This window comes from Muntiacus reevesi, chromosome 4 (genome assembly GCF_963930625.1).
Source record: "Muntiacus reevesi chromosome 4, mMunRee1.1, whole genome shotgun sequence".
In the NCBI taxonomy this organism is placed as follows: domain Eukaryota; kingdom Metazoa; phylum Chordata; class Mammalia; order Artiodactyla; family Cervidae; genus Muntiacus; species Muntiacus reevesi.
The window spans coordinates 51,446,838-51,472,220 of NC_089252.1; the positions used below are offsets into that span (position 1 = coordinate 51,446,838).

At 39.6% G+C, this 25,383-nt stretch overlaps 2 protein-coding genes across 2 annotated transcripts in view; both read left to right on the plus strand.

The window, feature by feature from the left end:
* Positions 1-25,383, plus strand: part of C4H18orf54 (chromosome 4 C18orf54 homolog) — a 308,334-nt gene that overhangs the window by 239,353 nt on the left and 43,598 nt on the right. The gene's annotated exons all lie outside the window — the stretch shown is intronic.
* On the plus strand, positions 1,290-7,065 carry DYNAP (dynactin associated protein). Its single transcript, XM_065935183.1, has 4 exons — positions 1,290-1,306; positions 1,493-1,600; positions 5,107-5,187; positions 6,016-7,065. The coding sequence occupies exons 2-4, from the start codon at positions 1,520-1,522 to the stop codon at positions 6,358-6,360; spliced, it is 507 nt and encodes a 168-aa protein (XP_065791255.1). The 5' UTR covers positions 1,290-1,306; positions 1,493-1,519; the 3' UTR covers positions 6,361-7,065.

Below are 25,383 nucleotides of genomic sequence, written 5' to 3' on the forward strand. Positions count from 1 at the left end.
TGCCTGGGAAGTCCCATGGACAGAGGAGCCTACAGCCCATGGGGCCGTAAAGAGTCAGACATGACTGAACACACACAGAGATGGAACTTGTAAGAAAGTGTAGTCGTCTATGTTTTTTTAGAAAGGTAGGGAGCCAGGTCTCTGAGGCTAGCTTTTCCAGGTGCTCTGTCTCATTCTTCACTGCTCTAAGATTTATGCCACAGCTGAGAAGTGTGAATTTTAGTTTGAAAATCCCAAGTTCTCCAACCATTACATAATAGTGGACTCAGATCCAATCAGAGCAACACTGTGTTAATGAAACAAGATTTGTTCTGGCTATAAGGTTAAAAAAAAGAAGAAAGAAAAAGAAAAAAGCAGCTGACAGTGATTTAAAGCATAAATCATTTATTGTTTCCTTAGGGAGAAATTCAGAGATTTGGAATTCAGTTACATAACTTTTTTGTGTGTGTGAATACAGCTATTACACATAAGAAGACATGTCTGCTCTTGAACTAGGATCTTTGTAAGTTTATTAATATTTTGGAAAATTCATGCCACTAGCTGCTGTCTTCCCACCCAAAGTTAGCCTATATGAAATGCATGAATGAAAAAGATCTTAAGTCATTTTTTTCCTAGGCTATACTACATGCCACTTTGCCAAAGGGTCAGACTGCAGGAGCTCTCAGATTGCTCTGAAACCCCACCTCACTTTTGCACGCCCTGTTGTGTACACTTGCCCTTGTGAGAAGTGGAAAAGTGCCAACGAAGGTTTTTCTTTTCTGGTTCCTGCTCCTCTCAGAGATCAGGATTCATCAGAAACAGTGACAAATTCATTCCATAGCCTAAAGCCAGGTACAGGGTGCTAAGAAGCAGATGAGATTCACCGTGAATAATCCTTGATTTATGTACTTAAGAGCTACTGACATGTACTTATTTCCTATTTTTATCTTTAATTCTAGCAAAAGCTATTCTAATGTTTTCTTTTCCCCTCCCTGTCTATCCCAAGAGAGCTGCTGACTTCAGCACAAAAGACTTCACTCATCATTCACCTGCATTTATCATGATCCAGTAATCTGAACATTGTCTTATTTTTGGACAGTTTTTGAAATTAGTCATCACCATAAGCCTTCTGTTTAGCCACAGAATTCTGCTCTATCCACAACCAAGGAGTGGCTTTGTGGGCTTTTTTTAGAATCAAAAACTGAATTCCTCACCTGTGAGAACTCAAGTTTCAGTAACTTTGAATAATCTTTGTGAAATAAGGAAGGCAAGTGTTTATATCTTCTCAGAATCCTTGGAGTCCTAAAGTCGAGATAATTTTCTGCAGGTTGTTTTGGGAAGGGAGCAAATCTTTTCTGCTTTTTTCTCAACTAACATACATTGTGTACTTTGGGGTTGAAATTGGAAAATTTCCCAGGAAACGGATGACTATTACTTTGCATGATCCAGATTGAGTAAATACACAATTATTAATTTAGCATGAATTCAATATTTCCTAACTTCTAATCCACAGAGCGAAAACAGATATCTTTGGAGCTCCATGGGAGATACCAACCCTTTCAGAATGGATGGCAAACACCAGCAGCACGCTGTGGATATTGAACAACACCAGACTGAGTTGGTGAGTAGTGTACATACCTTTTTTCCCCCTAACACATTTCCTTTATTGTTTTCTTAGTTATTTATAGCAAGGGAAATATTAGCCAACATTCACTGCCAACTGGAAAATAACAGTTACAAACATTTTATAAAAGAAGATACACAGCTGGCAAAAGAACACATTAAAAATGTTCAACATGATGAACCATTTAGGGAAATGCAATCAGACCATAGTGAGATACCTCTGCACAGGTAAGACTGAGTGTACTGACCATATGAACCAAGCACAGGGAACTGGAATGTTCCCATACACTTGATGGGAATGCAAAAATCATTCACTTTGGAATGTATGAAAGCATATATTCATATAAAGAATTATATCTTCTTTCATATCTAGCATTCTTGCTTTCTACGTTTAATATTTAACCCTCCCCCAAACTGAACTTGCATTTTTTTCCTAATGTTTACTATTAGGGGGTGAATGGAATCTGGATGTTACTAATAGGAGTCGCAAGTATTGAAGGAGTTACGTAGTACCAATTGTAGTAACCAATTGTGCTATACCATCATTTGATAATTGTGCAATATACTTTTTGCCTAAATTTTATATTTATATCAGAAATTTATAATAATGTATGAGTGGACAAGATTTTAGCAGATGATTTGAAGTGTTATATTGACAGCAGATATTAACAATATTGTTTATATTCATACATATTTAAATCCAATGAAAATATTTATTCTCATTGGCTTACTTGTTTCTAAAGTAGAAATTTATGGAAAATGTCTCACGGTGGGGGACTTATGCTTAAACTGTTACTCTAGGCAAATAAACATCATATTTCTTAGAACATATTAAGGGTCCCTTTCATCATTCACACAAATTCTTTCATCTTATAAATGACTAGTGACAGAAATTGAACTCAGGTTGCTCACATTTATAATCATTTCCTTACAAGATGCTACTTTTCAAAAAACTTGAGTACTAGCTTTCTAACAAGGAGAAATGGATTTTATGATTAACTTGATGTTGCAGAACCAAGGGAAAAGTCAGACAAGATAAACACGAAGATATGATTAGGCATAAAAATTGTTTTGCAACTTGAAGGTTGTATTTGTGTTCAGTTTGGGAATCCAATATCTAGACTACCATAAACTTAATTTATAGGCTGCCTCTTACTCCATGGAAGCTGCAAAATTCCATTGCTTTAATATCATATATACATCATTTTATTTCCTTCTCCTTTCCCCACATGTCAAAAATATTTATGCAATTTATTCCAATAAGTCAAATAATTACTTAATTATGCAAAATATCCAGTAAACCAACTTCTGAGACCATGAAAAGGAATCGTTTGGATTTCTTATTTTTTAGTAATCTGATTGGCAACCTATGACTAACCTCTTATATTCCCTGAAACAAGGGGTAGAATATTTTCTTTTAATTCTTTATGAGTTTGTTTTCTTACTTTAGAACATTTGGAAAAAACAGAAAATTACAAAAAAAAATTTTTTAAATCACCCATGACCCCTCCCAAAGGAAAAAAAAGCTGCTAATATTTTGCTTCTTGCCCCCCATCCAATTTAATTTTATTCTTTTGATTGCTTTATTTTATCATATGAAATTTTTGTCAATTTATATTCAGAGAATTGAGAGTTTATACTACAGAAATCTTCTCTTAGAAGATGTTATTCAAGTTGTCCTTTTGCTTTTCAGTAAAGTTGTGTGGTCTTCTTTATATAAATTCTATGGCATTTAAAAGGCTTAGCAATTTTATTTTTTTGTTTGTTTTTAATTGTATTTATTTATGTTTTATATTTATTTATTTTTAATTGGTTGATGGTTGTTTTACAATATTGGTTTGATTTCTGCATACACCAACATGAATAAGCCATAGGTATACATATGTCCTATCCCTCTTGAATCGCCCTCCCACCTCCCACCCTTTCAACCCTCTAGATTGAGGAAGCCCTGGTCTAGAGCCCTCATTTGAGTTCCCTGAGTCAGCAAATTTCCATTGTAGACTTAGCCATTTAAAATGCATCCCTAAACCCTCTTACACTGTTGGTGGGAATGCAAATTAGTACAGCCACTATGGAGAACAGTGTGGAGATTCATTAAAAAACTGGAAATAGAACTGCCATATGACCCAGCAATCCCAATCTTGGGCATACACACCGAGGAAACCAGATCTGAAAGAGACACGTGCACCCCAATGTTCATCGCAGCACTGTTTATAATAGCCAGGACATGGAAGCAACCTAGATGCCCATCAGCAGACGAATGGATAAGGAAACTGTGGTACATATACACCATGGAATATTACTCAGCCGTTAAAAAGAATTCATTTGAATCAGTTCTAATGGGATGGATGAAACTGGAGCCCATTATACAGAGTGAAGTAAGCCAGAAAGATAAAGACCAATACAGTATACTAACGCATATATATGGAATTTAAAAAGATGGTAACAATAACCCTATATGCGAAACAGAAAAAGAGACACAGATGTACAGAACAGATTTTGGACTCTGTGGGAGAAGGCGAGGGTGGGATGTTCTGAGAGAACAGCATTAAAACAGGTATGCTATCAAGGGTGAAACAGATCACCAGCCCAGGTTGGATGCATGAGACAAGTGCTCAGGGCTGGTGCACTGGGAAGACCCAGAGGGATGGGATGGAGAGGGAGGCGGGAGGGGGGATCGGGATGGGGAACACATGTAAATGCATGGCTGATTCATGTCAATATATGGCAAAAACCACTACAATATTGTAAAGTAATTAGCCTCCCACTAATAAAAATAAATGAAAAAAAAAATGCATCCCTACTACCCTAAATAGCAGTTGCTGTTACACACACACAGACCCACACATAAAACAGTGCTGCTACACATACATTTTGTACTTTTATAACCAGTCAATTTGACGAGATCTTATTACTTTTTATAGAGTATTTGGCTAATTATTTGGGGTTCTGTAGGGCAACATATCATCTGCAAATAATGTTAATTTTGTCTTCACATTTCCATTATTTATACACACTGATGAGAACTTCTAGAAAACCAGTACCTGATATTGGTGGCAGGAGACATTCTTCTTTTCTCCTGACTCTAAAAAAATGTCTCTGAATGTTTCACTGTTAAATATTATGGTCATTGCTTGGAGATAGACATTGCTCATCACATTTGGGAGTTATTCTTTTCTTCTAGTTCTTTGGGGTTGGTATCATTTGTCTGCTTTTACCACTTTTAAATGCTGAAATTTGTTAAACGAGCAGTGAGCATTGAGATGATTACTTTCCTTCTTTGATCATTTAATATGAAAAATGTACTTGTATAATTCACATCATGAAACCGTTTATTAGCGTTTCAGATTTTCCTAGAACTTGGTCAGTTCTTCCTGGAATACAGATTGGATTCAATAATTTTTTACATGTTTTATGAATTTATGTGCCTAGATCAAATAAATTTTCTTCATCCTTAAAAATCAGAGTTGATGAATTGTTGATGTTAACATTCTTTCTCTGCAGTTACCCAGAAATCCCTATGGTTCAAATGAAGGAACGCATTGCGGTTGTAGATTGCCTGTTGTGACCTTACAGCCACAGCTGGTGAGATTTGGCCCTGGGGGCAGTGGGGCGTCTTCACTGGTCCTTTGAGGTGATGCTAAGCCAAGGTAGACTGGCTCTGCTTGGTCAGCCGCTCCGAAGGGGTCTCCTCTCCTCCAACGCCTTGCCTGTCCTTTGATGGCTCTGTGCTTCTCGGGCGCCCCCACCCCTGTAACTCCACAAGCTCTGGGCAATGCAGGGGACCCGCTGGCCCAGTAATTTATCAGTACTGTGGTCTATTCCTGTAAGATCCTGCTCCACACCAGAGCTGATCATTTTTTCTATTTTGATGTCTAAGTTCAGCGAACTTTCTTTTGTTTATGTTTAAGAGATAAAAAATGTGTTTAATGAATCATTTTCTAGTTGCCAAATCTCAGAATGTCATTTGAAAATGGGAGATGACAGTGAGCCAAATACCTGTTACTTTCCATCACTCCAAGATAACCAGTCTCCATGTTCTGATGGGCCTTCGGTTTTTCTCTTTCGGATGGCTAATTAGATAATTTAATTTATACTGTAAGTATAGTATCTGATATGAGGTCATCACGTAATTTATTCCTGAGGCAACCTATTTGCATTTAAGGTGACCCCTTTATTGCTTTAGTGCAAAGGGTTAACTAAGAGGGAACATTTTGACCTTACGCACTTACGAACAAGGTGTGTGTATGTATATGTGTGTGTGAGAGAGAGAGAGAGAGAGGATAAATTTATTCATTTAAACTATAGCATTTAAAGTAATGAAAAAAAATTAGCCATATTCTAATGGAAATCGTTTACCTAAGTTACCACTGTGTTCTTGCTGAAACGTTCACTTTTCATAACCCTGTGCAGGCAACAGCAAAGCCATGGTCGCCCTGGAAAACATTTCTGCTGTGTCTCCTGGCCTGTCTCATTGCCACAGCCCTTGTTGTTCTACTCTTCTATTTTGTCCACTTGGGCAAGCCCGCGGCCGGCACCACCATCGTCATTCATGCCGACGGCAAGTCCAGTCATGTCACCTGCATTCCTGGTGCAGCCCCATCTCCGGGCCCATCCTCCGTGCCTGTATCTCAGAGCGCTCTGCCTCCTACCCTGGGGACCAACCACAGTTCCTCTACCCCAGGGCTCCCAACTCCTATGGAGACGACTATGAGCTCAACGTTGGTCCACGAAGTTGAAATTGAAGATGGAGAATGACATTTGGGGGTGTCTTCAGCCCTCCTCAAGCCAGACCCACCCACTGATCCTGAACGAGGCATGTCCAAGGTATTCTCCCCTCCAGCCGAGAGGTTCCAAAGCATTTAGCTTTATGAGACTTGCCCTCTTACTCAGTCATTTGCTGCGTTCCATATGAGAATGATACCAGTGTTCTCAGTCAAGGACCCTCAAATCTTCAAATGTTTGAAAAGAAAAATTTCGACTGAGCTCAGTTGATTCATCCTGGCTAGGGCCCAGAGTCTCTTTTCATCCTGTAAAACCCATCTTAATTTCCTTAATGAGGATTTCACCTGCTGGAGAAGCTGCCTCCCTCCTGTATGTTGGCTCTCAAGCCACTCTTTACCATCCAGTTATTGATTATTTCCCAATCTCATACACTTGACTCTTTTCGGTATTTATATTCCAATAGGGAAATAAGGAAGTGTTCCATTAATGTGGTTAACGAACATAAATTATTAGGGAACTATTCATCATTACAGAAGTTTTCCTACTATTGGGGGGAAAGGAGGGCTGATCAATGAGGTTAGAAATGATAAAGATAGGTTTCAGAGGAGGGCTGTAAGTTAAACAAAGGTGGAAGTTTAAGGGGAGATCATTAAAACAGAAAACGAGAGGGCTAAGGGGATTTGATAGATTTAAAATCCAAAACATACTTAGAAACACTTCAAATGTAACAAATGGTGTATTTTCTCTATACTTTTTTCTGATAGTGCCAATATTATTTTCTGTACTTGATATTTTGCTTTAAGTATTATAACCTGCTGCTTATAAAATTTGAACTTTTATATTGTCATATACTTTGTAACTTTGAGGGCACATGGTTTATAATTTGGTGTGAAACCCAAGACCCTTGTTCCATGTTACTTGTATTTTGAGTGTTTAACACTCACTAGAAACATAAACACTTTATTTTGGAGACTTTGGGTTAAAATCAACCTGCCCATTCCATCCTCAACCTCCAAGCTCCACAAAAGAGGAAGACTAGTCGGAGAAGGCAGCCCCTGTTCAAAGACTCAGACCCTTCGGGTGGTAGTGGACCCAGGATGTCTTTGGCACAGCATCGGAGGTTCTAAATAGGTTCCAAAAGCATTAAAAGATTTTATGTTATATGCCATCCTAGGTTCATTTGCTGTAGCCAATAATACAACATGTAAATTACACAAACCTTGGGGCTTTATTGAGTAATTATGCTCTGCCCAAGAAAAATTAGAAATGTGGTCATTCTCTAGGTAATTGTTATTTTAGGGCAGCTAGCATTATTTCTCAGACACAGGGAAATGTAAAAATTTGAGTCTTTGAAAAGTTTTTCAGTTTACAAACATTATTTGATAATAGAATTTAAGAATGATAAAAGGCATTATATAAATTTTAGAAATTTCACAAAGCTCTAGAGAAGATTAATGGGCAAAAAGGAGAAAGTGCGCATGCATTTCTCCCTTGTAGAGTTTTTTTTTTAATTAGAGGACAATTGCTTTACAGTGTTGTGGTGGTTTCTGCCGTAGGACAAGGTGAACCAGCCATGAGTATTTATATATATGTGTGTGTACTTAGTTGCCTAGTCGTGTCTGACTCTTTGCGAGCCCATGGACTGTAGCCCAGCAGGCTCCTCTGTCCATTCTCCAGGCAAGAATACTGGAGTGGGTCGCCCTGCCCTTCCCCAGAGGATCTTCCCAACCCAGGGACTGAACCTGGGTCTCCTGCATTGCAAGCAGGTTCTTCACCATCTGAGCTACAGGGTAGGTCCTGTTTATATTGATCCCCTCCCTCTTTAGCCTCCGTCCCACCCACTCCTCCAGGCGGTCACAGAGCACCGAGCTGAGCGCCCCACGGCACACAGCAGCTTCCCACTAGCTCTCCGCTTCACACGTGCTGGGGTATCTATGTCACTGCTACGCTCTGCATTCACCCCACCCTCCCCTTCTTCCACCTGTCCACAAGTCCATCCCCTATGTCTGCATCTCTATTCCTGCCCTGTAAATAGCTTCAGCAGTACCATTCCCCCCCCCACCCCGATTCCATACATATATGTTAATGCATGATATTTGTTTTTCTCTTTCTGACTTAACTTCAGTCTGTTTAACAGGCTCTTGGTTCATCCACCTCAGTTTAACTGACTCACATTCATTCCTTTTAGTGGCTGCTAGTAGAGTTTTAAATCAATTCATTTCTATTGTGTTTTTGATTTATATGCTTGTGAAGAAGAAAGATCAAATTCCCTAGTTTCAAATGTACTTCCTTATATGATTTAAATTTTGCTTTACAATATAAAAGAAAAAAAAAACCTTTTAATAGAAAAATCTTAAAATGTACCATTAATAAAAAATTTAAACGAAAATTTCATATCCTAGAAGCCAATTGAAATAGCTAGATGTGATAAAAACAAGCTGTTCTTTCCTTCCTTTGCTGTTTAAGATTATATAGGATGCACTATGGTAAAACGGGGAGGATAACTTCATTGTGTTTAAGGAATATGCTCCTAGCAATGAATTTCCTATGTTAAATATTGGAGGATATTGTAATAAGGGTTATCTGAGATCATCAGATTTCTGTGCTTTATAAAATGGGGTTTTGAATGAGCTTTCAGACTCATGTATTGCTTTAGACTTCTACAGTTTAATAAAATCTCTTTTTAGATTAATTTTTACTGGGGTATAGCTGCTTTGCAATGCTGTGTTAGTTTCTGCTGCCCAGCAAAGTGAGTCAGTTAGACACACATCCCCTCCTTCTTGGACTTCCTCCCCATTTATGTTGCTAGGGAGCGCCGAGGAGAGCCAGTCTACCAGGGATCAGTACCCAGCTGTCGTGTCAACTCGCTGCAGCTCCATGGACTGCAGCCTGCCAGGTGGGTTATCAGTTCCTTCTCCAGGGGATCTTTCCGACTCAGGGCTCAAATCCACGTGTCCTGCATCTCCTGCTTTGGCAGGAGGATTCTTTACCACTGAGCCACCAGGAAAGCCCTGAGTGGGGTTTCCTGTGTGAAGGAGCAGATTTTCATTAGTTATCTGTTTTATGCCTGGCAGTGAATATTTGTCAATCCCAATCTCTCCATTTTTTCCCTGTTTCCCCTTGTTAACAGTAAATTTGTTCTCTAATCTCTGTCTCTCTCTCTGTTTTGCCAGTAAGTTCCTCAGTACCACTTTTCAGGATTCCACCTATAAGCCATATTAGTAAAATCTTAAAGCATTAAGCCACATTTTGAAAAATGTCTTCACCATTTAAGACACATTACTCAGATTAAAATTTTTCAAAGTACTATGAAAATACTGAAGTGTGCTTATTCAATAAGAATGTAATCATCCATTATAATGATTTATTCAGTAAGTATTAAAACCATATATTTCTAGTATTTATTATTTCAAAAATTTATGCACTGTATTGAGTGGCAATAATATATTTTAAAATAGTCAGGAAATTCTCTACTTAAAACATCTTCTACTAGAAATTTTCAGGTCCATTATTTATTCTTAAATGTGAAGTAATCCTTGTGGGATTAAAATGTTAAGTTTGCAAATGCACTTCACCAAATAAAACTGCGATTAAATTTCTTTGGATGCTTTACTAAGAAAATGCTCTATTGGGCATTTTGTTTCCAAAATAAGTCCATTTACTTATACTGAAAATCCACTTTAATAGGTAAAATCAACTTTACCCAATAATGATGTTCACAATTATTTTAGGAAAAACTTTCAGAAGTTAACACTGTGTAAGTCATTCACTTTGATACTGTGCAATTTCAAAAGCTTTTGAACTTCAGAACCACCTCTACTTTGAAACAAATTATTATTTGTGAACGTTCATTTGCTTAGTCTTTAAGTTCTTTAATAATCTCCTAAGCATCTCATAATTGCCATTAGAGTGATAGACATCTAATATCAGTGTTGTCATCAAGTCAAATATGTTTCTACTTTGTCATATCTCTTGCTAACTTTTACTATGGCATCCAGAGGGCCTTTTTCAAGTTCTGTAGGAATCTCTCTTTGTCATCCAAAGTGGTCCTTATCTTTAAAGACAATTTCATCAGACCTGGTTCATTTCTAAGAGGGAAGTCCTCAGTTAGAAAGGATTCCTTTTGCTAGGAAAGGAAGAGCAGAGTGATTAACCAGTGTCCCTAGCCTTTGGGCACTCTACAAAGTTCCCACTTCAGTGTCATCCCACCTAGATGGGCAAAACTAAGAAATGAAGAAAGAACCAGTAATGAGAAAGAGAAGCAGGGGCCATGTAGCAAGAGCCCTTGTGGTTCCCAGAGACGTGATGGAGCTGGAAGGATCTGTGGTAAGTGAAATAAGCCAGAGGGAATTATTACATGGTCTCACTTATTGAGGAATACATAAAGAGCTGAAATAATAGAGTAGAAAGGTGGTTACCAGGGGCGGGGGAGTAGGAGGGCGTTGGGAAAATAGAGAGGAGCTGGTCAAAGAGTACAAACTTCTAGTGTGAAGATGCTAAATTCAGGGGCTCTAATGTAGGGCTTAGTGATTATGGTTAGTATTACTGTATTATATACTTGAAATTTACTGAGAGACATCTTAAGTGGTAATTATGTGACTTGAGAGATGTGTTAGCTAAGCTATATTGGTAATCATTTTGTAATATATAAATGTATCAAATCAACATATACATCTTAAATGTATACAATGTTATGTATCTCAAAAAGCAGGGCGAAAGAAAGAAAATAATTGTTCACAATCACTAATATCATCTTTTCCAGAAGTAGAGTGGATGTGTTTGCTCTGAAGTATCTGTAGTTTGAGTTTAAAAAATACTGTAAATACAGATACTTCTGCATCAGTTGTATGTTCCTATATTTGCCACTGTCCTAAATGGAAGATATGGGCTTATGTTACAGATAGAACGAGAAGCCCCAAATTACTATTTACTATTTACTACACAAAGGACTCTTGTATCAGTTGATATAAAATTCAACTGTAAGTCACATATGTTCCTAAATAATAATTCAGTTGCAGAAAAATAATATATAAACGCTTCTCTCTCAAGTACACTAAAAGGCTAAAGGTAGCTTTTGAAAAAGTAATTTTTTGGTCACAAGAGACCCGGACTCCTCTATCTCATTGTTCCACATCCTCGACATCCGGCTTCTATTTCACAGTTTAAAATGGCTGCTTAAGCTCCAGTCATTATGTCTACATTCTAGTCAACAGAAAAAAAGAGGGATGAAGGGCTTAAGACCTCCAAGAATACTCAGAAATTGCATACAATAATTTGTATATGTCCCATTGTCAGAAATTAGTCATGCAGCCACATGCAGCTGTCAGAAAGAGGAGAGATGCAATGATTATTCTGGGTGTTTGTGTGACTAGGTAAAACTGATGGTTGTATTTATAAGGAAAACAAAGAGAATAGATTCTAGAGCCCAACCCAAAGTCTCTGTCCCAGAACTAAAGCCAAACATTGTTAGATGAAGAGATGAACATTTCACTCCAAATTCCCAATCCCTTTAGCAGCCCCACGTACTCTTTAATACTCTTTTATTTAATTGCAAAATTCTAACACTGTCTAATAACTGTGAGTCAGATGTGGCCAATTACAGTGTCAGAGTGAGCTGCCTCAGCTGCCAGCCGCTCTGGCGGAGGACCCAAGTCTCCAGGAGTTCGGCGGACCCAGGAGAGCACCAAGAGCCCGTCCCGGGAGGAGGGAGGTCAGCGTGATGCTTCGGTGCATCTTCTCAGAGCCCAGCCCCGGGTCGCACAGAACCTACAGAGCAAGCTCTGATGAATTGAATCATTGATTGCATCCCAGAAACACCATGCAGAAAGGGACCGTGGAGATTATCCAATCCAAACTCTTCACTTTTGAGAGAAAGAACCGGAGGTTCCAGTAAAACTTGGCGGGTGCTGGGTGTGTGCAGGTATCCTATAAAGGACTTCAGCTGTGTTATCTCGCAGGGCGGCGTATTAGTGTCAAAGCTGAGGTTGTCTGAACGAAGATCTGGGGTTCCGCGCTAACGTGAAACTTTTCACTTTATATTTTTTCACTTCCATCTTGATTGGCTTCCTGCATGTACTAATCTGTTTAATTCCCATTTTATTAATAGTACCTCATTTTTATGTACTTTATTTCCAGTGGGAAGAGAGAAAATAATGATGCCACTTTATTCTTTGTATTTTCCGCGTCATATCTGTACTTTTACTTTTCATTTTCCCCAAGAACCAGGTTTTCTTCTTTCCAGATCACAAAGGGTTTTATGTTTCTCTGTTAATAGTATTAGAGTAGTTAAAATGTAGAAAGTCTAAAACTAGGCAACCAGGACTTGAAACCTAGTTCTCTCACTTACTATGTGACCTTTGGCAAGTTACCTACCCGTGTCAGTTTTCTCATCTAAAATGTGGAGACAAAAAAGACCATTTACTGTGGAAGTCTATTGTAAAGAGTGAATAGATTAAAAATTGTAAAACAGCCTGGCAATGTTTGATAGACGTTATCTGAGAATAATGGTGACTTCTTAACTCAAAGATGGTATTCCCTTGCCACCTAGCATGTTTGTGACCTTCTATCCTCCTTTAACAAATAATTTATTCAAAAACTTGCAATGAGTATTGACACTTAACTAAGAAAAATGTTACAGGATCGTTGAAGCTTCTGACTAAGTATGATGACTCAAAGCTCAAAGCTAAAAAAAAAAAAAAAAAAAAAACCTCAAAAAAACTAAGAAAAAAAAAAAAAGCTCAAAGGTACTAGAGATTAAGAGTTGAGTGAAATAAAAATTACAGTGCATGGAGAAAAACCCTGCAACAATTGGAGGTGAAGGTTATGTGGGAAATAAAAGGATTCACCTTCACTCCTGCTAAAGCAACAGGGTGAATGTGCTGTCAGCTGGCTAAGAAAATTACACGTCTTCGCAAAGTGAAAAATAGTTTTAAAAACAAAGTTAGCTATTTTTTATTAATGGGAACCAGTGAGGACCATCTTAGTTCAGAAAATTAAGATTTAATATTTAGAAACTCTTTTAGTGAATGAAATTCATGTTTGTATATTTTGGTTTATAGAGTACTATCTTCTCATAGATTGTTTCCCTCAAGGACACCCTAGTAACGTACATACATTTTAACCTATTGCTCTTGACAAAGAGGCTAGATTATGCTGGCCCCCGGGGGTGATTCAGGGCAGGCAGTTAAATTCAGATGCTTCTTTCTATAAGTCTCTCTCATAGCTCTCAGGGAAAGAGTTCTCACCAGGCTAGAATTTCTCATGAGAGGCTGACTTCCAATAAATTGAGAAGATTCTTCCAAAGGTTGAAAATTGGTAGAGGACAGAAGCAAGGCTTTCATCCTGTCTTTGAGGGTCCATGTGCAGAATGTGAGAGGTAAAACTTACTTGGACTGGGGCATTTCACTTTCTACTTTGCTCTAGCTGGCAAAGCCCCAAACAACAGCCAGTAGATACTGGAACACAACTAGAGTCCGTTTTGTGGCCATATTGACTTTCCCCAGGAAATTTTGATAAATGCCTCTGGTTAGGAACCATTACGTCAAGCCTAGTTGTGTATGAGAATGGGCTTCCCAGGTGTCTCAGTGGTGAAGAATCCACCTGCAATGCAGGAGACATGGGTTCAATCCCTGGTCAGGGAAGATCCCCTGGAGAAGGAAATGGCAACTCACTCCAGTATTCTGGCTTGGGAAATCCCATGGACAGAGGAGCTTTGCGAATCTACAGTCCATGGGGTTGAACGAGTCGGACATGACTGAGTGACTAATGAACAACAACAACTGTATGAGACTAGCTCTGGTGGAATAGCTGAAAATCGCTTAGACTTAAAGGGGTCTATGGTTTCCCTGGTGGCTCAGTGGTAAAGAGCCTGCCTGCGGCGCAGGAGACACGAATTTGATCCCTGAGTCGGGAAGATGCCCTGGAGAAGCAAATGGCAGCCCACTTCAGTATTTTCACCTGGAGAATCCCATGGACAGAGGAGCCTGGCGGGCTACAGTCCATGGGGTCACAGAGTCGGAAATGACTAAGCCACTAAACAGCAACAAGAGGGCTCTGTACTCGACATCACTACTCTTCATCACCTTTGAGAAAGCTTGTTTTGCTGCCCAGGGGGATATGAAGTGCCAGTCTATTTCACCAGAACTTTCCTTCTCTGGGACACCAGGCACTATACCTTTTCCAAGACCTAGATTTTTACAACACTGATGACAATTTTTATTTGGTTGACCATATGTTTATCACATTAAGGACAAAGAACGTTAAAAAATTATCTCCATTCCCAAGGAATTTTAGTCTGGGGTGAAAAATGGAAGTACCTAGTATCTGTAGGATCAAAGTGGTAAAGCTCAGGGCTCTATGGATTTGCAGACAATCTCTTCTGAGGAAATCAGTGAAGACTTCATGGAAGGCACAACATTTAAGTTGAGACATGAAAAATGTTTAGGACTTGGAGTTATTGAAAAAAGTCTGTTTGATTTCTAATCTAAATGAGGTGTTCATTGTGAAAAACCAAACTGGAGAGTTTAAAGAAGAAGGTAAAAATCACCAGTTTTCTCAGCACCAGAAGCAACTGCTTCCCCTCCTTTCTTTTCTGCATTTTATCAATAAAATGCTTGAAACCATATAAACCATGTGACATCTTCATCCTATTTATCAAGACTTTTAAAAAAAAGTTCAGTCTTTAACTCAGTAGTTTTACTTATAGAACCAATAAAGGTTATAATTAGGAATGCAGACAAAGTCTCATGAATAAAGGTATTTTCCATAGCATTTAAAATATATTTATGTATATAAAGTATATATTATATATATATACATATGTATATATATATATATATATATATATATATACATATACACACACACACACACACTTGGCTGCACTGGATCTTAGTTGCAGCTCGAGGGGCCTTTGTTGCAGCATGTGGAATCTAGTTCCCTGACTAGGGATTGAACCTGGGCCCCCTTCATTGGAAGCACAGAGTCTTAGCCTCTAGATCTCCAGGGAAGTCCCTTCATAGCATTTTTATAAATAGGAAAAGGTACAAAAACAATCTAAGAACTCCCACAAGAGGAGATGATTAAGAATGACCAACAGGATATTGTTTTGAGGCGATGGGACTCTCCTTGTACAGGACATGTTGATAATAAGCCCCTGAAACTGGAAGGTACAGAAGGTGAGGATGGGGTGTACAGTAGTGTAATATACAATGAGCTAGGAGGGCATGTAAAGCACAATGGTGCCTCTGCTGTTTCCGGGACTCACAGATTGACACCGTAATTTGGGCTTTAAGAAGCATGAGTGTAAGCCATTTTGCTCTCTTCTGCCATTTATGGGACCATCTGCCTGTAAAGGTTGCCTGTCACCAGGACAGGAAAGAAGACAAAAGAGACGTGAGCTGAGCAATCCAAGTGCTGACTAAGGTGCCCGAGGGCCTGCACGCCCGGCTCAGCAGAGGAAACCCACACCCTTCCCAGGGCTTCTGAATCCCTCTAACACCGCAGTCTCTCTCCTGCGTGGCCTCACCTCTCTTAGCAACAGCGGCCACGCTGGTCTTCCTTTGGTACTCCGCACTCTCTGAGAGCTTTCCTACCTCAAGGCAGCCGTCTATGCTTGATGGCCCTCCTCTCTGGAGCGCTCTTCTCCTACTCAAGTGGTTCAGTTCAGTTCAGTTGCTCAGTCATGTCCGACTCTTTGCCACCCCATGAACGGCAGCACGCCAGGCCTTCCTGTCAACTCAAGTGGTTACTTGCTACTTATTCTTCAAAAAGGTGTTTCCTGACGCTAAAATCCAAGTCCTATCCCTTCTTGTTGTTAAGTCACCAAGTCATGTCCAACTCTTTGAGACCCCATGGCCTGCAGCACACCAGGCCGCTCTGTCCCTCACCTTCTTCTGAGTTTCCCCAAACTCATGTCCATTGAGTCAGTGATGCCATCTGATCATCTCATCCTCTGTCACCCTCTTCTTCACCCCTATCTCTTAGTGATATTCTTTCATGATGCCCTGATTTTTAATCTTTGCAGCGTTTAGTGCAGTGTAGTAATTTGATCTTTGCAGCGTGGCTGTTGTTTAAAGTTTATGTTCTGCCTAGACTGTCAGCTTCATGATGGTTACTTGTTCTCAGGGCCTATCAGAGACTCGGGACCCTAGGGAGCTCTCGGGTGTTTGTGCCAAGGAAGAAGGAACAATAGGCAGCATTTAATGGAGGTTCACAAGGTGCTCTATTTTAAGAAGCTTCAGATGTGTAAGGTTCTCACATAACAACATAGGAAGTGAGGATTATTATTATTCTCATCTTACAGATGAAGATGCTGTGGAATAGATAATTTAAGCAACACATGTAGTATCTTTTGGCCAGATATGTGGAAAAGCAATGATTCCAACTGGAGCAACCCAGCTCCAGGGACAAGGCTCCTTTTTTTTTTATTTTTAAAAATATTCAGCTATTAAGTTGGCCAAAAAATTCTTTTGAGTTTTTTTATAAGGTCTTATGAAAAACTTGAACAAACTTTTTGGGCAACCCAATATTACTGACTATAAAATTATAAGATATTGAAAGTGAATACTGGGGTAATTGACAAGCACATGGTGAAGGGGTCCCACTCACCTAGTGAATTAACAGGTCCGTCACCTGACAAATCTTTCTATTCTTTTCTTTTTTGAAAATGTGAACTTTTAAGGTCTACTCCCGTGGCAAATTTCAATGATGCAATACAGTGTTATCAATTATAGGCACCATGTTTTACATTAGCTTTTTATGTCTTCTTCATCTGACAGCTAAAAATTTGCATTCTTTTACCAACCTGCCCCTATCTCTCCCATCCCTCAGTCCTGGGAAGCACTTTTCTATTCTGTTTCTATGGGTTTGACTTTTCTTTCTTTCTTTCTCTCTCTGTAAGATTTCACATGTAAATGACAGCATCCAATGCAGTGTTTGTCTTTTTCAGTCTGGATCGTTTCTTTTAGCATAATACCCTCGAGATCCATCCATGTTGTGGCAAATGGCAGGATTTTCTTCTTTGTTATGGCTGAATAATATTTCATGGTATGTATACAATATTTTCTTTATCTATTCTACATCATGACTTTCCTCATTCCAGGCTCAACTCAGAATTTTCACTCTGAATTGTTTGTGAAGAGTAACTCTACTAGTTTCCTGTTGCCACTGTGAAAGCTGCCACAAACTTGGCAGTTTAAGACAGCGTGCGTTTATTCTCTGAAGTCCAAAATGAGTGTCACAGGGCTAAAATGAAGGTGTTGGCAGGGCTGGTTCCTTCTGGAAGGTCTAGGGGCGCACCCACGCCTTGCCTTTTCCAGCCTCTAAAGGTCTCCAGGACCGGGCTGTGTAGTTCCATTTTAGTTTCTGGAGTCATATCACCTCCTTCCCAGCTCCTACCTCCCTTTTACAAGGACTCTTATGTTTACACTGGCCCACCAGATAATCTAGCATATTCTCCTCATCCCAAAATTCTTATCTTAATCCTGTCTACAAAGTCCTTTTTTTTACCATGTAAGGTTACATGCTTGCAGGCTCTGGGAATTAAGACAGGCTTTGGGGAGCCGTAGTTCAGCCTCTCGCAGAACCAAAGAGCACTTTGTGCACGTAATTCAGTCTGAGCAAGCCTTTGTTTCTGACCCTCAAAGGAGGCCACTAGAGTTGCAGATGAGAGGAACTTCCCCAGCCTTCCAGTGGTTAAGAAGCCAGGCTTCCATTGCAGAGGGCAGCTGATCCCAGGTTGGGAGCTAGGATCCTGCATGCTGCACTGCAGAGCCGAAAAAAAAAAAAAAAAAAAAATTATAATTGAGGGTGGGGGAAATCCTTTCTCCATGTCCCTCTTCCCTCTTGGATGTTTTGGCATTTGTGCTATAGCTAAGAAGTTTCCTCCATTCCGTTGACACATGCACAGACAGGTCCTAGAGTCAGCAAAGCCTTGAAGCGACCCACCCAGGAGACTTTCGTGTGACTGTGTGTGTTTCAGTCCCGTCCCAGCAGCCTCCTGGCTTGGGCTCATCTGCCCTCACTGCCACCCCTGAAACTGGGCCAGCCAGCCACGGTCTCCTGGAGGAGCCCCGAGTCACAGTGGCCTCTTCAGGTACCACCTCCGAATGCGGGCAAGGCTCTTTCCCACTGGCTCGGATACAAACGCGCAGAGAATTTTCTCAGCCCGATATTCACTCCTAGAGCAGGAGAGAAAGGAGAAAAGACGAGAAGAAGCGGAAAAAGACACCGGGGGCTAGTAAGACTCATCCCTCCAGAGATCTGACTCTGTGGCCACTCTGCTCTTCACCACAGGATGGAAGGAATTAGGAGACCCGAGAGGGCTGTTTCTTTATCTGCTCAACGGGCACACCAGATTCCAGAAACTTGGGGTTCATTCAATATGCAAAATTTGCATGACACAGCTATTATAATAACAATAAGTTGTTGGTGACATCAACTATAAATCTAAATACATTGACAAAATGACAAATGTCTGTCCTATAATTCCAGTTAAAAAGGAAGGGGGACAACCATGGAGTGGTGGGCTGGGAAGGGTCTAGCCACCTCCAAGGAATTCTGGGGGCTCCCACTAGGCCCCCAGGGAAGGAGCCACAGAAAGACGAGGGCCCCAGGGCTAACCAGGGTCACCATCCTGTCCCCTCAGGGCCTGCATCATTAGCAGTTCCTCAGTGGGCCTGCCTCAAGGGCTTATATTTATCCAGTCGCCTTGGGAAGTGGGCTGAAGGTGAGCGCTCTGATTCCTAGCTCTGGTAAATTGGCATTAAGTTTCATAAGAAAATCCTTTTCCTCTCTGTAATTTTCACGGGGTGAAGAAAAACACCATATGTCATGTACACACTACTATATTTAAAATGGATAACCAACAAAGACCTATTGTACAGCACATAGAACTCTGCTCAATGTTATGTGGCACCCAGGATGGGAGCGGGGTTTGGTGGAGAATGAACACATGTGTATGTGCGGCTGAGTCCCTTTGCTGTCCGCCTGAAACTGTCACAACATTAACTGGCTACACACCAGTACAAAATAAAAGGTTTAAAGCTTGAGGGGAAAAAGGGAACGGGGATACGAAGTCTTTGCAAACTGATGAAAGTAAAACTTTTTTGAAAAAAAACATGGAAGGGTCCAGTGGTTTTATGAATTTTGTGATTGTGTCTTTTTAAAAGATGATAGAAAATGTTTCTTGATATTCACCATGAATTAATATAAGGAAATTTGGAATTAATGTCACCAAATAAATAGTCCACAGCTTGGCCTCACTACTGGAACTATGAGTTTTCTATGGACAACTTTCTTTTCTCTTGGAAGATGCCTATCCAAAAAAAAAAAAAAGGAAACTGTGGAAGTTGTGTGCCTTCTTTATAGGCACCAGCTTTCAGCCTGTGTGAACACATGTCAGACTACTATAGTCACTTCAGAGCTAGTAATTCATCCAAAATCTACAAGTTCCCTTTAGTGAAATTGTAATGGTATTCATTTGTGAATAGCACTTGAAGAAAAGAATAAACTTTCTGAACAATACAGGTAGTCAAATCAAGGAATTGTAAATAGAATTGAGCTTTCCTAAACAATGCTAATAACCAATATCTAAGTTACTCTAGCCCGCCAGGGTCCTCTGTCCATGGAATTTTCCAGGCAAGAACACTGGAGTAGGTTGCCAGGCCAGGCCCTTCTCCAGGGGATCTTTCTGACCCAGAGATTGAACCCAGGTCTTCTGCATTGCAGGCAGATTCTTTACCATCTGAGCCTCCAGGGAAACCCATTCAAGTTCGGTAATGGAATCTGCTTGCTGGACATTTATCATATATCTCACCGAGAAGATCTAGTCAAATTAGAATAAATTTGCCCAGATTCTGTGAGAAAAAAAAATTCCAACACTAAACCTTAAACTATAAAACCAAAAGTTAGAGAATTTGAAGTAAAGTACTTACTGGCTCTTCCTGGACATACCTTCTAACCTATTGCTAATGAACACTGGTCAAGTGGAAGTCACTAATTCATTTTCCCCTTTCTCCCTTTTTCCCCCCAACTATATATTATATATTATCCATGATCACTGATTTCTTTTTAAAGCATAATTATTTCACAAAGAAAAAGTTACTGTTAAAAAAAACACCCCAAAACATAGATGTTGGCAAATAACACACACGTCTGCCTCAGAGTATAGGCAGGCCTCCATAAATGATGGTTCTACATCCATGGATGTAACCAATCAGGAATTGGAAAAAAAAAAAGTATGTGTATATATATATATATATATATATATATATATATATATATATATATATATATATACACACATATATAGCCACCCTCATGTTCCCCAAGAGAGATCAAACCCAGGGCACTGCAGCAAAAGTGCCAAGTTCTAACCACTGTTCCACCAGGGAATTAAAAAAATAGTTTGAGAAAAAATCCCAAAACTTACAGAAACAAAAACCTGAATTTGCTGCATACTGGCAGCTATTTATATAGCATTTACATTATATTTGTAACTATTTAACAGTAACTTATATGCAGAGTACATGAGAAATGCCGGGCTGGATGAGGCACAAGCTGGAATGGAGATTGCCAGGAGAAATATCAATAACCTCAGATATGCAGATGACACCACCCTTATGGCAGAAAGCAAAGAGAAACTAAAGAGTCTCTTGATAAAGGTGAAAGAGGAGAGTGAAAAAGCTGGCTTGAAACTCAACAATCAAAAAACTAAGACCGAGGCATCTGGTCCCATCACTTTATGACAGATAGACACAGAAACAGTAGAAATAGTGAGAGATTGTTTTCTTGGGCTCCAAAATCACTGCAGATGGTGACTGCAGCCATGAATTAAAAGACGCTTGCTCCTTGGAAGAAAAGCTATGACCAACCTAGACAGCATGTTAAAAAGCAGAGGCATTACTTTGCCAACAAAGGTCCATCTAGTCAAAGCTATGGTTTTTCCAAGTAGTCATGTATGGATGTGAGAGTTGGACTATAAAGAAAGCTGAGCGCAGAAGAATTGATGCTTTTGAACTGTGGTGTTGGAGAAGGCTCTTGAGAGTCCCTTGGACTGCAAGGAGATAAAAGCAGTCAATCCTAAAGGAAATCAGTCCTGACCATACAGTGGAAGGACTGATGCTAAAGCAGAAGTTCCAATACTTTGGCTACGTGGTGCGAAGCACTGACTCATTGGAAAAGACCTGATGCTGGGAGGGTTGAAGCCAGGAGGAGAACGGGATGACAGAGGATGAGACAGTTGGATGGCATCACCAACTCAATGGACATGAGTCTGAGCAAGCTCCGGCAGTTGGTGATGGACAGGGAGGCCTAGTTTGCTGCAGTCCCTGGGGTTGCAAAGAGTCGGACATGATTGAGCGACTGAACTGAATTGAACAGTAGTTGCCAGGTGGCACCTCCAATGCAGGAGACATAACAGACCTGGGTTCAATCCCTGGGTTGGGAAGATCCCCTGGAGGAGGGCATGGCAACCCACTCCAGTATTCTTGCCTTGAGAATCCCATGGACAGAGGAGCCTGGTGGGCTATAGTCCATAGGGTCGCACAGAGTCGGACAGAACTGAAGTGACTTAGCATGCATGCATACATTTACACTGTATTACAGTATTTGCATTGTATTAGGTATAAGTAACATAGAGATGATTTAAAGTATATGGGAGCATATTTGTAGGTTGTATAGAAACACAACGCCGTTTTCTAGAAGCAACTTGAGCAACTCTGGTTTTTGGTGTCCCCTGGGGGTCCTGGAACCGATAACTCACAACGCCAAGGTACCGAGGGATGACTGTAATCTCAATTTGTACGGAGTGAAGTCACGTTAATCTCCTCCCCCACTTGAAGAGAGTTGATGAAGGGAGTTTTCAGCTGCTTTCTTATGCTTTTCATTATTAAGACCATTTTTCTCAGATGAAGAGGTTGGTACCAGAAAACCTAAAACTTGAGCCAGCCGGAAACCAAGCGGTGCAAAGCCGCGTCTGGCGCGGACGCGGAGGAAGGCAGGAAGTGTCCGTTCTGCCTGTGAGATGGGGTCTGGAAGACGGGATCGCCGACGCGGTTTCTGCCCTGGGTGCTGCCCCTGGGGGCTCCCAGCAGTCCCAGGAGACGGGGCTCCCTCGGGGAGCTCGCCTCTCCCACTCCGGCAGCCCGGCTTCCTCCACACCCGAGCTAACAGAGGCGGTCAGGGCTCCGGGGAAGCAGAGGCCGCTCCTGCTGAGTCTCTGGTACTGTGATGTCCCAACCGCTGTCTCTGAGACCCGGAATTCCTCCAGATGTGATCAGAGGAAAACCTACCTGTTGAGCCACATCTTCCTCCTTCGCGATGCCGGCTCAGCGGCGGTCCTACCTCGGACTTGCAGGGAGACGTTTATGTATCTGAAGATCAAAGGGGTTGCTCCCTCTGCACCTACCGACTAGTTGGAATGATGGGAGATCCCAACCTAAACCTCTGTTTCATGGAAATAGCAGTAATACTCGTTAGTCTGTAAAAGTCACATCTCTAACTGCGATAAAGGAGCTGATGGGAGAGAAAGAGCTCTTCCCCCGGAGACGTGACTCTGCCATGTTGGAGAGAAGGGGAACCTGAACCGCACTAAACACTTCTGCCAGCTCCGAGAAGTTAGTGGGGCTTAAATAAATAAATCCCAACGTCTGTTATGTGTAGAGCTTCTAGATTTTAATAGTATTTTTCTAACTTGAAAAGTAAAATTTGTTCAAAGCAAAAGACTATTTGACAAACAGGGAAAAAACCAAGCATTTATTCACCTTGTTGCTGTATATACAAACAGCGGCCACCTCCACACACATCATGCGGCATGGTTCTTTAGACGCTTCTTTTTTGTACATAGGTATCACTTTTCCCCCCCAAATATAAAATAAAGTACGTACCTTATTGAGATCATTTGTTTTATTAACAATGTCTCGTAAGCTCTATCCATGCCAAAAACAGTATTATCCTACCACATGATATTCTTAAAGTTTTTTTGGTGTTAAAGTACGTACTACCCCCATTTACAATGATGTTTTTCTGAAAAGAAAAGAAAAATTTTGTGTGTGTGTGTGATGGGGACAGTCTTATATTTTTCCACAATGGAAGAAATATTATTAGTATCAAGTCATTTTCACTCATGTTAGGTGCCAGTTCTAAAAGAAGCATTTTAAAAAGATGAATAGTACCCTGGAAAAAAAAAACTCTTTGAGGGAATATTTTGATTCACCAATAAATGCTTCCAAAAGCAACAGACAGGTATGACCAGCACAGCTTAGTGGGGGAAGGGAGACCTCCGCTGGACGCCTGCTGGGAAGAAAGCAACACCAGGTATGAGGTGCACAGAGGGAGTTTCTTTGTTTTTGTTTAATGCATCTTCATAAGGCAATGATGAATAAATAAAAATAACAGGGAAAATGCATTAAGGTTCCAATGCTTATTGCTTTGCCTTTGTTAGCAAGAGTTAGCATTATTTTTTTTTTGTTTTTTTAGCATTATTTTAAATGAGATAGAATTTTAAAAAATTGTATATATACATACATATGCATTTTTTTTCTCTAGCTGGCTAGGCCCTCTAAAATTTTTGAATATCATGCTTAGCTCTGATGCAAGAATACTTTGGGGGGAAATAAAAACAATTATGAGTCATCTAAGAATATGAAAGAAAAGCTTTCTCAGAGTCTATTCTTTGTATTGCTAGTGGCAATTTTTTGTCAAAGTTTAAAATGCACACAGAGAAAAAACAATTCTACTTCCAGGAAAATAACATCACTCATATACTGACCAACGTACACAAAGATATCTATAAAGTCATGTTCATTAAGCAATGTTTGCAAAAAACAAAAACCTGGAAAAAACTTGGATTTCCATTCTGGGAAGTGACTAAATAAATTAATAAATGGCAATAGAAAGAAATATACTTGTTACAAAGAATGAGATGGATCTATAACATCATTATGTTCTGAATGTATTACAGTATTAAATAACTTATGTAAAATGATTTGTATGTATGTGCATATTTGTTTATAAGTGCACAGAATACATATTCAGACTGAATGACCAGTGATCAAGGGTTAAAATCCACATTCAGATAATGCTGAGGCCAAACCAAAGTCACCATTAAGAGAGTGAAGTTCTGGGGTAAAGGAAAAAGTTTGATATTTTATTAAACATAATAATGATTAAATTCTTATTATTAAAATGTCAGTAAGAATGTGGAAGTGTATTGTTATAGCGAAGGCAAAATAAATTCTTGTCATCGACACGAGTCATTCTTAGGGTTCTTTTACTGCACATTAATGATCCTAAGAAGATGTTGATTTTCAATGGCACACTGCATAATGCCATTTAACTTTTGGACAACAGAGTATAATTCAGAATTAAAATGTTAATTAATCTATCCTCTAGATGAAACATTGTATCTGGGTTTTGTAACTAAAAGTGGCTGGCACTCTTTGATGAGATTTTTGCATAAATTTTAGGTACCATAGACTCAAATCTATCAGAAATTGTCTTAAAACATTTTTCATGAAGTCTGTTGATTTGAAATGTGAAGAGTGAGGTCAAAATAAGATTTCGGATTTCTCATTTTTCTCTAAAATTTTTGGATTACTTTGCTTTAAACTTTCTGATATCTGTTATTATGTTTTGACTGAAGATGATTCCTTAAGTTTGAGGTTCATGATTTTTGAGAGTTTTAAGCAGCAAAATTGATATATCCTTCTAATTATTTCCCCAAAAGATGTGAAGAATTCTCTCACATAGAACTTTTTCTTGGAAGACTTATATTCTAATTGGAAATAAATAGCTAAAAATTAAAATGTATCTATAAAGAATATACATTATAGTAACCAAATAATGCATATCTTGCTGTACAAATAATATGTGGAGTATTATGCTACATATGTTAGATATTCAATAAATATTGAATGATTAAAGAACTTAATTTACTTGGATAATATACTAATAAGTAAAAGATGATAGATTATAGGCATTCAAAACAGGAAAACCCTTAAAAATTGTTTAGCTTTATTGCTAATCTTTTGTTTTAATTTACTAAGACTTTTCATA